The sequence below is a fragment of the Somniosus microcephalus genome, chromosome 1 (genome assembly GCF_052327205.1).
Source record: "Somniosus microcephalus isolate GS21.2 chromosome 1, FLI_Smic_1.0, whole genome shotgun sequence".
In the NCBI taxonomy this organism is placed as follows: domain Eukaryota; kingdom Metazoa; phylum Chordata; class Chondrichthyes; order Squaliformes; family Somniosidae; genus Somniosus; species Somniosus microcephalus.
Genome location: NC_140987.1, coordinates 197,335,575 through 197,352,449, shown reverse-complemented (window position 1 = coordinate 197,352,449; position 16,875 = coordinate 197,335,575). Strand labels below are relative to the sequence as shown.

Here is a 16,875-nt window from a genome sequence, read left to right as displayed (position 1 = left end):
ATCACTGCCTTCGATAATACAATAGAAGACTGGACCACGTATGTGGAAAGAGTCGAAGTATATTGCAAGGCAAATGAAGTAACCGATGAGAAAAAGGTATCGGTACTACTAAACTTAATGGGCGCAAGAATGTACGGCCTATTGCGGAACCTGATCACTCCAGCCAAACCGATGGCGAAGAGTTTTAACGAAATTGTTGATATCCTACAGGAACACCTAAATCCTACACCGCTGCTGATAGCAGAAAGATTTAAATTCCACAAGAGAAATCAGCATAAAGATGAGAGCAATGCTGATTACCTTACGGAACTACGCAAGCTATCAAAGCACTGCCAGTTCGGAGCAGGACTGGCAGATACCCTACGAGACAAATTTGTCTGTGGACTCCTGAGTGAAGGAACCCAGAAGAGGTTACTCTCAGAGAAAGAGCTGATGCTAGATAAGGCTTTCAGCGTGGCAGTATCGTACGAAGCAGCAGCAAGGGCAGCTGTGGAAATACAGCAAAAGCCACAAGAATACAGCACCCATTGTTGTGTCTGTGTGTTGATAGAGACACTGAAGACAGGAGTTGGTTTCATAGGTGTTTACTAAACAAAGTCTGGAGGGGAACTAACTGATACAACACAATATACAGGCTTATATAGCCCGAGTGGCCATTACCGGCATTACAGTACACATGGGGCTCTTAAAGGCACATACACTACAATTCCTCCCCTTTTAGCCAACCAGTACATAATATTTTTAGTAATTATTAATTACATGTTACAAGAAAAATAATCTACACATTGCTGCAGTTAATTAATTATAAGTCAGTCTCTCTGGAGGCTTCCTGACTCGGTCCGGATAACGCCTCGGTGGTGTAGTAGTTTCTGGTGGTGTAGTAGGTTCTTTTGGCAAGGCTGATTCGGCTTGAATGCCAGTGTCGGGTTCATCGGGTTCCAGTATCACCGGATCGGAGGTAGATATAGGTATCTCTACTTCATCGTTAGGTGTATAGAGTTGTGGTGTAGGTTGTTCCTTTTCGGATGACTCTATGATTTGGTCAGCATGGCGCCTTATTATGCTTTCTCCGATGTCCACGGTATACATCAGCGGTCCTAGTCATGTGCAGATAGTTCCAGGCTGCCATTTCTCGGTACGGTAGTCCCGGGCCAAAACTTGTTGACCTATCTGGAAGGTTCTAGTTGGCCTTTCATTCATGCCTTGAAATTGCCGGTTCTCCACGTCCCTTCTGATGTTGGGCTTGATCAAATCCAGCCGGCATCTTAGGCTTCTATTGAAGAACATTATGGCAGGAGTTTGGTTTGTAACCATATGTGTTGCATTCCTGTATGCGAACAAGAAGTTATCCACCTTGTGCTGAAGTTTTATGTCTTCATTACCCATGGCCTTTATGGCCTTCTTGAAGGTCTGGACAAACCTTTCAACCCCATTGTTTTTTTTTCCTGTCTGTGGATTTTTTTTGTCCAGATCGGCATACCCGTGCAATGTGTCCAATCTTTCCGCATTGCCTGCATGCTTTGTCCTTGAATCAGCAGTCCCTCTGGTCATGGGTGGATCTGCTGCAGCGATAACATCTCTCGAAACCCTGTGTCATTTCATGGGTGCCGAAGTCCTGTGTCTTTTGTTGTATCTCTGCAGCTCCTCTTGCGGCTGCTTCGTATGATACAGCCATACTGAAAGCCTTGTCCAGTGTTAAATCTTTTTCAGAAAGCAGCCTTTTCTTTGTTCCTTCACTTAAGAGACCGCAGACGAATTTGTCTCGAAGATAATCTGCTAGTCCTGCCCCGAATTTGCAGTGTTTTGATAGCTTTCTTAATTCGGTGAGTTAATCAGCGTTACTTTCATTCTTGTGTTGATTTCTCTTGAAGAATTTGAATCGTTCCGCTATCAGCAGCGGTGTTGGGTTTAAGTGCTCCTGTAGGGTATCAACAATTTCTTTAAAATTCTTGTCCTTTGGTTTGGCTGGAGTGATTACATTTCGTAACAGCCCATATGTCTTTGCGCCCATTAGATTTAGTACTACTGAAGCTTTTTTTTCATCTTCTATTCCATTTGCGGTGCAATATACCTCCACTCTTTCCACATATGTGGACCAATCCTCTATCTCGTTATCAAAAGCATCAATATTGCCAGACTTAGGCATCCTAGAAAAAAAATGGTGCTTCCCGCGCTTTTCTTACTTTTCTGCAGAAAAGATATGGCGCTTCCCGTGCTTCCCCGCCGCTGCTGACGATGACAACGCTGTTCCCCGCGGTTTCCGTTCTTTTTATTTATTTATTTACAGTTGGAGACTCGTTCCCTCTGGACTCTCTCTCTAGGTCTGAACGCCGACCTGCTCTCAGCGCCGGCCGTCTCCCGAGTGCTCCCTCCCCGTCTGTTACTGCTTGCCTCCGCTTTCGCTGCTTGGCCCAGCTGTAGAGCCAGCCGCTGGAGCCCCAGCCCGACACCCAGGAAGGATTATTGCAGTACCTGCCACCAGCTTGGCTAGCTGGTGAAACTACAGCTTTTTCTTTTTCTTGATTTTTCTTCAACTTTGGACGCCAGAGGAATCGATGTCCTTGAGGTGCTGCCGAATTGCAGGAAAGTCTGTTTCCAATTCGTCGCCACTGTTGTGTCTGTGTGTTGATAGAGACACTGAAGACAGGAGTTGGTTTCATAGGTGTTTACTAAACAAAGTCTGGAGGGGAACTAACTGATACAACACAATATACAGGCTTATATAGCCCGAGTGGCCATTACCGGCATTACAGTACACATGGGGCTCTTAAAGGCACATACACTACACCCATGAAATGACACGGGGATTTGAAAAATGTTATCGCTGCGGCAGAACAACCCATGACCAGAAGGACTGCTGGTCCAAGGACAAAATATGCAGGCAATGTGGGAAGATGGGACACATTGCACGAGTTTGCAGGTCTGGAAAGAAGACTAACGACAACAAAAAGGCTACTAAGCAACAGTACAGGACAGTACAAAAGATGACGGACAGTAGTTCCGAAGACCAGAAGAGCGATAGTGAATCCGGGAACAAGAGACTAAGCTGTCTCAAGCTACACAACGTAATCGCAAAAGAGGATCACCGAACCATTTGGGTCACCCTCACGATAGCAGGATCCCAAGTCAAAATGGAATTGGATACAGGATCAGCTCTGACCGTCATGAATCGACGAGACTACGAGCGGCTATTCTCACACATACTCTTGAAAGAGACATCCTTTGTTTTGAAGACGTATACGGGGCAGAAAGTATACCCCAGAGGAAAAATAAGGGTGCCTGTCGAATACAACGGCAAGGAAATACAGAAATTGTATCTGTACATACTGCAAGATGGTGGACCACCGTTATTGGGACGTGAATGGATCAGAAAGATAAGTTTAGACTGGCACTCCATTCAGGCACTGACTGTGGCTGGTAAAAAGGATGACGACGTCACACCTGGACGATTGGCAAAAATCTTAGCTAACGCCAAAGAGGTATTTCAACAAGAACTGGGAACTCTTAAAGGCGTAACCGCCTCGATAAAAATAGAAGAGAATGCAATTCCCAAGTTTTTCAAAGCAAGACCGGTACCGTATGCAATTCGCCCAGCCGTCGAAGCAGAGCTGGAGAATCTGGAGAATGCAGGCGTGTTATCTAAGGTAGACTGGAGCGAGTGGGCAACACCCATCATTCCTGTCATGAAGAAAATGTTAAATAATAAGCCTGAGGAGCCAAGGAAGGTCCGCATCTGTGGGGACTTCAAGGTGACGGTGAACCCAGTCCTTCACACAGTGCAGTATCCTCTCCCGAGCATAGTAGATATTTTCGCCTCACTATCTGGAGGGAAGCGTTTTACAAAAATTGACCTAGCACAAGCATATTTGCAGATGGAGGTTGAAGAATCCTCTAGGAAGTATCTCACGATAAACACTCACAAAGGTCTTTACCAGTATAATCGACTGGTATTCGGAGTAGCATCAGCTCCGGTGATATGGCAAAGAGCGATGGAACAAGTCCTGCAAGGGATTCCGGGGACTCAGTGTTACTTGGACGACATCCTAGTGACAGGTGAAGATGACAGTGAACACCTTGCCAACCTAGAGCAGGTGCTCACTAGACTAAGAGAACATGGGCTACGAGCCAATCGCCCCAAGTGCGAGTTTTTTAAGAAACAGATAATCATATTGTGGCCACGTGATTGATGAAGAGGGGTTACATAAGTCCCCTGACAAAATTGAAACGGTAGTTAAGGCTCCAGCGCCTGAAAATGTGTCGCAACTGAGGTCATTCCTCGGATTGGTGAATTACTGAATGTAAGCGGGCCTTTCAGAAGAGTAAAGACCTAATCACTTCAAGAGAAGCATTGGCTCACTACAACCCATCACTACCGATAAGACTGGCGTGTGATGCGTCTCCCTACGGCATTGCAGCGGTACTGTCACATAAATTCCTTGATGGTTCAGAGAGGCCGATAGCTTTTGCGTCACGCTCGTTAACTTCAGCCGAGCGTAACTACGCCCAGATTGACAGAGAGGCCCTCAGCCTGGTGTGGGGGGTGAAGAAGGTCAATCACTGCCTGCACGGTCAGAAATTTACTCTACTAACTGATCATCAACCTCTTGTCTCCATTTTCAACCCTCAGAAGGGCGTCCCGATAATGACAGCACAACGGCTACAGAGGTGGTCCCTTTTCCTAGGAGCACACCAATATGACATCGAGTACAAAGGCACTAAACAGCATGGGAATGCTGATGGATTGTCACGCCTACTGTTGCCGACGGTGGAAGAAACACCTGCAGTGGATCCTGTGGAGATATTCCACTCGACCATAGTCGAATGTCTACCTGTGACGAATGCAAACATAGAAAAGGAAACGCGAAATGACAATACACTCTCCAGGGTCTATGATTTAACGGTGAAGGGATGGCCAGCACATGGCGAACCACTGTTGCCAGCATTCTCGCCGAGAAGAGAACAGCTGCCAGTGTGCAGAGGAACCTTGATGTGTGGATCCAGAGTAGTAATTCCACCCAAATTGAAGGATAGAGTGCTCAATGAGCTTCATGAGGGTCATCTGGGAGGAGTAAAAATGAAGAACTTAGCCAGAGCGTTTGTGTGGTGGCCGGGAATCGATAGAGAAATCGAAGAGATGACCAAGAGCTGTACAGGATGCCAGAAGGTTCAAAACGCCCCACCACAAGCCCCTGTACATCCATGGGAGTGGCCCTCATCTCCATGGCAAAGGGTACACATTGATTTTGCTGGTCCATTTATGGACTCGATGTTTCTAATTGCGGTGGATGCACATTCAAAGTGGCCAGAGGTAATAAAAATGTCCTCAACCACCACAGAAAAAACTATCACAGTCTTACGAACCATATTCGCCAGGAATGGGCTGCCTGAACAGATTTGCTCCGACAATGGACCACAGTTTGTGTCTGAAGAGTTCCGGAGATTCTTAAAGAACAATGGTGTTAAGCATTACACATCCGCCCCATATCATCCAGCCACCAATGGATTGGCTGAGAGGTTCATTCAAACATTCAAGAAGGCTATCAAGGCAATGTGTAATGAAGACATACCCCTACAACACAAGGTGGATAACTTCTTGTTTGCCTACCGGAATGCGACACATGCGGTTACCAACCAAACTCCAGCCATGATGTTCTTCAATCGAAGACTACGATGCCGCTTGGATTTGGTTAAGCCAAACATCAGACGAGATGTGGAGAACAGGCAGTTTCAGAATATGAATGAAAGGCCGACCAGGAGCTTTAAGATAGGTCAACCAGTTTTGGCCCGGGACTACCGCACAGAGAAATGGCAGCCAGGAACGATCTGCACACGGCAAGGACCTCTAATGTATACCGTGGACGTTGGAGAGAGTATTGTAAGACGCCATGCTGACCAGATTCTAGAGTCACTGGAAAACGTCAATTCCACACCACGATCCGATACACCTGGTGATGAAACCGAAGTACCAATTGCATCTACCCCAGAATCGGTGATATTGGAAGCAGACGAACCAAACAATGACGTTGATTCCGAATCAACTTTGCCAGAAGAACCGGATACCCCAAAGAGGCGTTATCCAGACAGAATCAGGAAGCCTCCTCAAATACTGAACTTATAATTGCTTAACTTCAGCTAATGTATCTAGCAACTGTAATTGTAAATATGTTATTTAATTATTAATCGAATGTTATGTACTGTTTAGCTAAAAGGGGAGGAATTGTAGTGTATGTACTTTGCAGAAGGAACTATATTCTGCAGCCCCTGTATACTGCAGTACCAGTAGTGACCACCCCTGTATATAAGCCTGTGTAGTAACTTTGCATAGTAGTTCCAGTTTTGTCTCCACTCAGTAAACACCTGTTGTAACCTACTCCTGCAGTCCGTGTCTCAATTACACACGGACATAATAAAGGTTACATGGATTTTGCAGATGTTCATAAGTCCAAATGATGTAGCTTCAGAATCATAACAGCATCTCATGCTATGTCAATGAGAGAGATGGAAAACTATTCTGTCACCAGCTTGTGGGCCTGCCCCTGTCTCTCCTTCCCCAGCCACATCAGCCCCGACAATTTCCAGGATTCCTTCCTCCCAGGGGGACAGGTGGGCTATTGAGGCTGGGCCTCCTCCAGTCCTAGCTTGCTCTCTGTTGTTGTGAGCTCTCTTTTCCTGCAATGAGGGAGACAAGTGGAGTTTGAGTGAGAATGAAGGAGTGAGTGTCGAGATTACATAGCATAGATACTTAGAGGGAGACAAAGATGGTGTGAGGCTGCAAGACCAAGGGCCCTCCCTGTGTGTTGTCAGTTGTGCTCAAAGCATCAGAGTGAGAGGGAGTGTGAGGGCTGCATGGTGGAATAGTTATGTGAATGTCAGCATAGAGAGAGAGGGAATGGGTAAGGGTGCATGGATGTGACTGTGAAGTGGGATGTGGAGGAAGAGAGTGCTAAAGCTGAGTGCTGGTGGGGAAAGGCAATGGGGATCAGTTTGAGGGTCGTTGAAGCCTCATACTTACTTTTCCTGTACGGTGAAGGTCATGGACTCGCTTCCGACACTGTATCCAGGTTCTTCTGGTGACTCCCAGCGAGTTGACATCTGCTGCCACCTGCATCCATGCAGCCTTGGTCTCAGTGGGAGGCCTCTTCCTCCCTGACCTAGGGAAGAGGACCTCCCTGTGGGCCCTCACCCCACCCAATAATGCCTGCAGTGAAGCCTCGTCGAATTTTCTGCCAGCTCGGGGTCTGGCACTGGCCGCAGCTGCTGCAGGCTCCTCTGCCATCCTGTGTGGTTCGTATGGAAGCCTGCAGAGTTTGCAATGCTTGCTATAGACTTTAAAAGCACCACGAATGTTGACATCATACTGTGGGGCTTTCTGACTGGAGTTAGTCAATTAGCAAGGGTTCCCACACATTGGAAATTAATTGGCCAATTGAGGGAAAATTGCATCAATCTGCCAGACCCATTTACATTCGTGTGGGAACCCCGACATTCGGGGAACCCGACAATTCCCCGCACCTGCGGGAAAATCGACCCCAATGTGATTGACTTTTATTGCCCTCGGCAACTAGGGATGGGCAATAAATATGACCTTGCTACTGTCGCCCACATCCCAAAATAAAAAAATTATACCTAGGACAATTAAATATAAAACTAGAAGTGTAGTTTTTACCTTGTACAAGGTCTTGTTTCAGCTGCATCGAGAATACTGCATGCAGTTCTGGTCCCCTCACAAGGCTGGGAATATCAAGGCCCTGGATCAAATTCAGAGGATGCCACTTGATTGATACTTAGTTTAAGGAACTTTAGTTTTCTGGAAAAGTGTAGACATTGAGGGATATGATTGAGGTCTTTAAAATGATGAAGGGATTCGATTCCCTGAACTGGATAGGTTATTAGTGTTAGATAGACAGGGCAGGACTGGAGGGATCAGTACAAGTGCTAGGAAGTGCTTCTGTTCACAAAGAGTCATTGACCTGTGGAATAGACAGTTAATATGTGCCATGATTGTGGATACTGTGCAGTCCTTCAAAAGGGTGTTAGACAAGTTCGTGGGATTTGCAGCCTAAAACTACTGAGATTTCAGCATTGTAGATGCAGTATGACAGTAAGAATAAACATTACCCAAACTCCAGCGTCTCAGAGACACAGATGAGTGAGAAAATAAGTCACAGCTGAAATTAAGAGAGAAACTAGGGCAAGAGCATTTCGAAGTGTGGATGGTAAGGGTAGTGGGTTTTGGGAATGGTAGGATGCTGGAGGTGGTAAGGGAGATAAAGAATTGCCAGAGATAGCCTTATGAGTGATTGAGATCTCGGCACTGGAGAGACGAGAGCTGGCGAGGTTAAGGGTCTGTTGCATAGACTAGGCTTGTATTGTCTTGAGTACAGAAGATTAAGGGGTGATCTAATTGAGGTGTTTAAGATAATTAAAGGAGATGATAGGGCAGATGGAAAGAAACTATTTCCTCTGGTGGGGAAGTCCAGAACAAGGGGGCATAAAGCTAAAATTAGAACTAAGATGTTCAGGGGTGATGTCAGGATACACTTTTTCACACAAAGGCTAGTGGAAATCTGGAACTCTCTCCCTCATAAAGCTCTTGACTCTACGTCAATTGGAAAATTCAAAACTAAGATAGCTAGATTTTTGTTAGTTGAGGGTATTAAGGGGTATGGAGCAAAGGCAGGTAAATGGAGTTGAGGTACAGATCAGTCATGCTCTAATTGAATGGCAGAACAGGCTTGAGGGGCTGAATGGCCTCCTCCTGTTCCTAGCTGTAGATGTGGGTGAGAGTTTATGTGAATGGTGAGGCTGAGTGAAGATGAAGGCAGAGAAATCAAAGGTGTGGGAACTAGTGGAGTTTAGGTGTGGGTTGAAATCAGCATGGATGAGGCATCTTTGGGTGCAAAGGCAAGAGATTTAATCCACAGTATTTTCAGTAAATTAGTTGGGGCTTTCAGCATATACCTTCAAGACAAATTAAGCTGATCTGCAACACATCAAAGATACTTTTATGCAAAAAAGGTAATTTTATTACTTTATGCTACTGGTGAGGAGTCTCATCCATTATTGGAAATTCAGGTGTGGATAGTGCATGACTTCTTTGATCATTTAAATCAATGGTTGGAAAATTGTGCACATCAAACATCCAAATTTCAAAAATGTGCTTCTGACGGGTGAGCCACCTGTTCTGCCCACCAGAAGTGGGAAGTCAGAATGTAAGAAAAAGTTCCTCCTAAAATGTTCTCCTCATCATGGTTATATTCCTGTAATCCTAATAACTCACTGTATCATTTTCTTTCTTAGATAAAATGGAATATTCTGGGTCCAAACTCAGAATCAATCTTGCCGTCATCCAACGCAGACATAGGTGACCCTGTGAATGGATCATTCTATTTTAGAGATGGGGAGGCAGGGAATAGAATCATTGAATTGAGTATCTTACCACATGGAGAAATTGAAATACAGGAGACTTTTATCATCCAGCTTAACCTGGACTTTGGTGAAGCAGAAATTGACCGTAAAGCTGGAAAATTGTTATTAACAGTAAGTGATTGTGGGATGAATAATACTATTTAAACTACTCTTTCCACATATAAAATCCTGTTGTTTTATCTATTCTATTGAATTTGCATTGCACTCCAGACTTGATATGATATACTCTTGTTTTATTTGGTTGAATTGCCAGATGGTAGAAAAATAAAGGCTGTGAAATTTGGGGGTGTAGCATCGTCAATGAAGGCTGGTTTTGTTGAAAAAATGACGGCCACCTTGCTTCCACCCACTTCCGGCGTGGAACACATTGGCCGCTATTTTGGAGAGGTTGTTAGCGCTGCCATTGCCTGCGCTTGCCTCTCACCTGTAAATATGCAGATCGTGATGTCAATCGGCATGCAACATTTTCGGGCTTTATCGAATTTCCCGGACAAATTATTTAAAAGTGTACATGAAGCAGTCCAAAAAAAATCTGTTTGTCAACAACCTTTAAATCATTCATTGAAATACAAAGCTTCTGAATAATGTACTTAAAATTTCCCCAACATCCCACTTCTAAAGAAAGAAAAGAAAGACTTGCATTTATATAGCGCCTTTCATGACCACCGGACATCTCAAAGTGTTTTACAGCCAATGAAGTACATTTAGAGTGTAGTCACTGTTGTAATGTGGGAATCGCAGCAGCCAATTTGCGCACAGCAAGCTCCCACAAACAGCAATGTGATAGTGACCAGATAGTCTGTTTTATTTTGTTATGTTGATTGAGGAATAAATATTGGCCAAGACACTGGAGATAATCCCCTGCTCTTCTTTGAAATAATGCCATGGGATCTTTTACGTCCGCCTGAAAGAGCAGACGGGGCCTCGGTTTAACGTCTCATTCGAAAGACGGCACCTCCGACAGTGCAGCACTCCCTCAGCACTGCACTGGAGTGTCAGCCTAGATTTATGTGTTCAAGTCCGTGGAGTGGGACCTGAACCCACAACCTTCTGACTCAGAAGCGAGTGTGCTACCCACTTTTTTTTAATAAATATTATTTATTGAACATTAAAAACATTTACAACATCGTGACCATTCCATTGTATCATTCAAATCCATTCCGCCACTCTGCCCAGCCATTCCTCCACCACAATTAACATCAAAACCTGAAGTTTAATTTGTCTCCCATAACATATATTCATCGATTTGTACTTTAAAAATTGATTGGAAAATACTATCTTTAAATTCCTTTCTGAATAAAACATCCACAGAGTCTTATAATGATCTTTTAGCTTATATTTAAAATACTCTTTTAGATTTATTCTCCTCCACTTAAAAAACAGAGCATTCCTTCTCTGCACAATCACGAATCTAGCCAAACTGAACATTAAATTAATTGCTGCTCCGCTAGACTCGGCCAGACTCTCCTGCAATCCCCATCTCAAAATTGAGTCCCACGGGATTCCCATTCTCACTCTTCGGTCCCCACCCAGCAAAAAACCTCACACAACTGTCGAACATAGTACTTAAAATTCTTTAACTGCGGACATAACACCAGTAAATGGGACAGCGTCTCATCCCGTGTCCCACACACTGGGCAAGTTGTCCCCTCCACTCGCCCAATATTACCTAAGACCGTCATGGTAAAAATCCGGTTATGAGCCAATTTGAAATCCAGTTCAATCCACTCTGGACATTTAAAATTCGCCCACACAATCTTCCAAATCCTGTTGAAGTCCAGCTGTGGGTATATACTTTGCCAAAATTGACCAGCAGGTGTCTTGAATCTCCATTCTCTAAATACCCCATAGAAATCTCAAGTATTACAGTTGTCAAATTGGACCAACTCTTCCTCTTTCTCCAGCAGAAAGCTTGGAAAAGCAGGACACATTTTACTTCCTTTGGAGATTTCCACATTTATTTCTTCCATCCAATCCTGTGGCATGGCCCTCACAATCTTCTCATACATGATCATAATTGCTTCTTCCTCTACCTCCTGATCCTCCTCCCAAACCATGTCCCTCACTACCACTTCGGGCAACCAACCTGGAATTACCTCATATAATACGTCTTTCACATATATAATACCAGCTTTTATAAAAGCTTGATTAAATAAAACCTCTTCTTCAATGCTGACCCACCTGTTCAAAAATAAGGGCTGTTCTAAAAATTCCTCAGCCCCCTTGGGCATAAACTGCACACTTTTTAAAAATTGGGCCCAAGACTCTACAACCCCCTTATAAAACCTAGGGAGAGGTTTAATCGATTTCAGAAACATTATTGTATTCCATATACAATCTCCCCTGCCCTCCTATACCACTTTGTTTCAAAAAATGCTCAAAACAACTCTTCCAAAAACTTGTATTTGACTTCTGAAGAAATCTCTTCACCCATTTGATTCTAAAGGATTTCTTCTTCAAATCAATATCTGGAAAATTGAGTCCTCCCTGATTTCTCCGTCCAATGATGGTATTGTAAGCAACCAAGGCTGGTTTCCCTTCCCATAAAAACCTCACACAAGCCTCTCGAATGGACTTTTCCACCCACTCAGGAATATCCTCCACCGTCAATAAGTACGATAGCTCAGATAGCAGGAGAGCAGACACCACTGTCGCTCTTCCTTGCACTTTCAACCAACTTCTTTCCCATCTTCCCAAAGTCTTTTTAATTTTCATAACCTTCAGTTCCCAATTTAATCGATCCACTTCATCCCTGTCCTTCTTGCAGCCCATATGCACCCCCAGAACTTCCAAAACCTCCACCATCTTAAAGGGACTTTACTCCAACCATTTCCCTCTACCCCTTCCCGCAACCAGGCATTGGGACTTACTATAATTCACTCTGGCTCCTGAAGCTCTAAAATACTCCTCCACTATGTCCATAGCTTTCTTCACTGACTCCCCATTTCTCAATGTTAAGGTTGTGTCATCTGCATATTGGTGTATCACCGACACCCGCCCGGAACTGGGAACTGCAATCCCGACAACTTGTTCCTTTCGCATCATGTAACCTAATGGTTCTGCTACCAATGTGTACACCAATGGGGACAGGGGACAACCCTGTCTCACTAACCTCTGTATCAGAAAATACTTGGATAAAAAACCATTACATTTAACACAGCTAGATATGTTTGAATAAAAAATCCTCATCCACTCAATGAAATTTTCCCCGAAACCAAATGCTTCCAAAACCATCAATAAAAACTCACAAGAGGCCCTCCCTTTCAAAGGCTTTCTCTTGATCTATCTTTAATACATAAGCCTCCTTCCCACTCTCTTCCATGAGCTCTATTGCATTTCAGATTGAGACCACAGAGTCTGCGATGTCCCGGCTGATGACTCCATAGGACTGAGAGGGCGAAACTATCTGCGGCATCACCTCCTTCATACGTTTTGCCATAACCCTCGCCAAGATCTTCTAATCCACATTTAATAATGTGATGGGCCTCTGATTCTTTAGATCCCTTCTAATCCCTTTATTTTTATATAAGCTAAGCTTATGACACCTCCTTATAGATGGGGCCAGGCTTCCCTCAATTTTAATCTTAAAAACCTTTAAGAGCAATGGACTTAAAATCTCTAAACATAGAAACATAGAAGATAGGAGCAGGAGTAGGCCATTTGGCCCCTCGAGCCTGCTCCGCCATTCAATTCGATCATGGCTGATCATCCAAATTCAGTACCTGGTCCCTGCTTTCTCCCCATACCCCTTGATCCCTTTAGCCTTAAGAAATATATCCAACTCCTTCTTGAATATATTTAATGAACTGGCCTCCACCGCCTTCTGTGGTAGAGAGTTCCACAGGTTCACCACTCTCTCGGTGAAGAAATTCCTCCTCATTTCTGTCCTAAATGGCCTACCCTTTATCCTTAGACTGTGTCCCCTGGTTCTGGACTCCCCGACCATTGGGAACATCCTTCCTGCATCTAGTCTGTCCAGTCTTGTCAGAATTTTATAAGTTTTAATGAGATCACCTCTCATTCTTCTAAACTCCAGCGAGTACAAGCCCAATCGACCCAATCTCTCCTCATACGTCATGCCTGCCATCCCAGGTATCAGCCTGGTGAATCTTCGCTGAACTCCTTCCATGGCAAGAACATCCTTCCTCAGATAAGGCGACCAAAACTGCACACAATACTCAAGATGTGGTCTCACCAAGGCCTTGTACAACAGCAGCAAGACATCCTTGTTCCTGTACTCAAACCCTCTCGCTACGAAGGCCAACATACCATTTGCCTTCTTAACTGCCTGCTGCACCTGCACGCTTACCTTCAGCGACTGGTGGCACAAGGACACCCAGGTCGCGTTGCACTTCCCCTTCTCCTTCTCCCAATCTATTGCCATTTAGATAATAATCTGCCTTCCTGTTTTTGCCACCAAAGTGGACAACCTCACATTTATCCACATTATATTGCATCTGCCATGTTTCTGCCCAATCACCCAACATGTCCAAATCATCCTGGAGTTTCTCGACATCCTCCTCACAGCACACACGCCCACCCAGCTTTGTGTCGTCTGCAAATTTGGAGATATTACATCTAGTTCCCTTGTCTAGATCATTAATATATATTGTGAATAGCTGGGGTCCAAGGACCGATCCCTGCGGTACCCTACTAGTCACTGCCTGCCACTCGGAAAAAGACCCGTTTATTCCAACTCTTTGCTTTCTGACGGCCAACCAGTTCTCTACCCAAGTCAATACCTTGCCCCCAATCCCATGTGCCTTAACTTTACACGCTAATCTCTTATGTGGGACCTTATCGAAGGCCTGCTGAAAGTCCAGATACACCGCATCCACTGGTTCTCCCTCATCTATTTTACCAGTTACATCCTCAAAAAATTCCAGTAGATTAGTCAAGCACGATTTACCTTTTGTGAATCCATGTTGACTTTGTCCGATCCTGTCACTGTTTTCCAAGTGCTCCGCTATTACATCTTTTATAATGGACTCTAGCATTTTCCCCACTATCGATGTCAGGCTTATCGGTCTGTAATTCCCTGTTTTCTCTCTACCACCTTTTTTGAATAGTCGGGTAACATTTGCTACCCTCCAATCCATGGGTACTGTTCCAGGTTCCATCGAATGTTGGAAGATGATCAGCAATGCATCTACTATTTCTAGAGCCACTTCCTTAAGTACCCTAGGATGTAGATTATCAGGCCCTGGGGATTTATCGGCCTTCAATCCCATCAATTTCCCTAACACCATTTCTCTACAAACACTGATTTCTTTCAGTTCCTCCCTTTCATCAGACCCTATGTTTCCCGGCATCTCTGGGAGGTTATTTGTGTCCTCCTTTGTGAAGACAGAACCAAAATATGTATTTAGTTGGTCTGCCATTTCTTTGTTCCCCATTATAAATTCCCCTGATTTTGACTGCAAGGGACCTATGCTTGACTTCACCAATCTTTTTCTCTTCACATATCTATAAAAGCTTTTAGAGTCAGTTTTTATGTGCCCTGCAAGCTTACCACAGTCACAGTCTGTTCGCCCTCCTGCCATCTGGGAGACGCTACAGATGCATTCGCACCCGAACGACCAGATTTAGGAACAGCTTCTTTCCCAGGGCTGTCATCCTACTGAACTCCACAAATAAACTCTAAAGCCTGCACATCTGCCAATGCACTTTATTATGTTTATGTTAATGTATTACAAGTCAAATGAATGTTGAATGTTTAAATGTCTTAATCTAAATGTACACTCTCGGGAGCCGCAAGCCTACATTTCGTTGTACTGCACTTGTGCACTAACAATGACAATAAAGTTGATTATTATTATTATTACTCTCATATTCTATTTTCCCCTTCTTAATTAATCCCTTTGCCCTCCTTTGTTGAATCCTAAATTGCTCCCAATCCTCAGGATTATTGCTTTTTCTGGCCAATTTATGTCTTCTCCTTGGATCTTATGCTATCCTTAATTTCCCTTGTTAGCCATGGTTAAGTCACCTTTTTTGCTTTATTTTTGTGCCAAACTGGGATGAACAGATTCTGTAGTTCATCCATGCGGTCTTTGAATGTTTGCCATTGCCTAGCCACCGTCAACCCTTTGAGTAACATTCCCCAATCAATCCTACCCAACTCGCGCCTCAGACCATCGTAGATTCCTTTATTTAAATTGAGGACCCTAGTCTCTGAGTCAACTACTTCATTCTCCATCTTAATGAAGAATTGGATCATATTATGATCGCTCTGACCCAAGGGGCCTCGAACAACAAGATTGTTAATTAATCCTTTCTCGCTACATAATACCCAGTCTAAGATGGCCTGATCTCTGGTTGGTTCCTCGACATATTGGTCCAGGAAACCATCCCGTAAACACTCCAGGAATTCCTCCTCCACAGTATTGTTACTAATTTGGTTAGCCCAATCTATATGTAGATTAAAGTCACCCATGATGACTGCTGTGCCCTTATTGCACGCTTCTTTAATTTCCCTTTTAATGCCATCCCCAACCTCTGCCTAACTGTTTGGAGGTCTATATACCACTCCCGCTAACTTTTTCTGCCCCTTGGTATTTCTCAATTCTACCCATACAGATTCCACATCATCAGAGCTAATATCCTTCCTTACAATTGTGTCAATCTTTTCTTTAACCAGTAATGCTACCCCACCTCCCTTTCCTTTTTGCCTATCTTTCCTGAATATCGAATACCCCTGGATGTTGAGTTCCCAGCCTTGGCCATCCTTGAGCCACGTTTCCGTAATCCCAACCAAATCATATTCGTTTACCTCTATTTGCGCAGCCAATTCCTCCACCTTATTACGAATGCTCCTCACATTAAGACACAAAGCCTTCAGGCTTATTTTTTTAACGCTCTTAGACCTATTAGAATTATTATTTACTGTGGCCATTTTTGATTTAAACCGTTGATTTCTCTGACTGCCACTTTTGTTTTTCTCCTTCCTTTCTTTTGCTTTTATCCTTGTTTCCCTTTCCTCTGTCCCCCTGCTCAGGTTCCCAACCCCCTGCCATCTTAGTTTAAACCCTCCCCCAGAGCACTAGCAAACACTCCCCCTAGGACATCGGTTCCAGCCCTGCCCAGGTGCAAACCATCCGGTTTGAACTGGTCCCACCTCCCCCAGAACCGGTTCCAATGTCCCAGGAACTTGAATCCCTCCCCCTTGCACCATTCCTCTAGCCACGTATTCATCTGAAATACCTTCTATTTCTACTCTGACTAGCATGTGGCACTGGTAGCAATCCTGAGATTACTACCTTTGAGGTCCTATTTTTTAATTGACCTCCTAACTCCCTATATTCAGCTTTTAGGACCTCATCCCGGTTTTTACCTATATCGTTGGTACCTATATGCACCACGACAACTGGCTGTTCACCCTCCCCTTCCAAGATGTTCTGCAGCTGCTCTGAGACATCCTTGACCCTTGCACCAGGGAGGCAACAC

At 44.3% G+C, this 16,875-nt stretch overlaps 1 protein-coding gene across 6 annotated transcripts in view; it reads left to right on the top strand.

The window, feature by feature from the left end:
• The window catches only part of adgrv1 (adhesion G protein-coupled receptor V1), a 986,427-nt gene that overhangs the window by 470,499 nt on the left and 499,053 nt on the right, over nucleotides 1-16,875 (top strand). For all 6 annotated transcript variants that reach the window (XR_015078534.1, XM_085989059.1, XM_085989068.1 and 3 more), the window contains one exon: nucleotides 9,301-9,540. Coding sequence is in view for 5 of the 6 variants with exons in the window: in XM_085989059.1 (XP_085845185.1) it covers nucleotides 9,301-9,540 (240 nt within the window). In the remaining variant the exon portion in view is untranslated. The remainder of the gene's footprint in view (nucleotides 1-9,300; nucleotides 9,541-16,875) is intronic.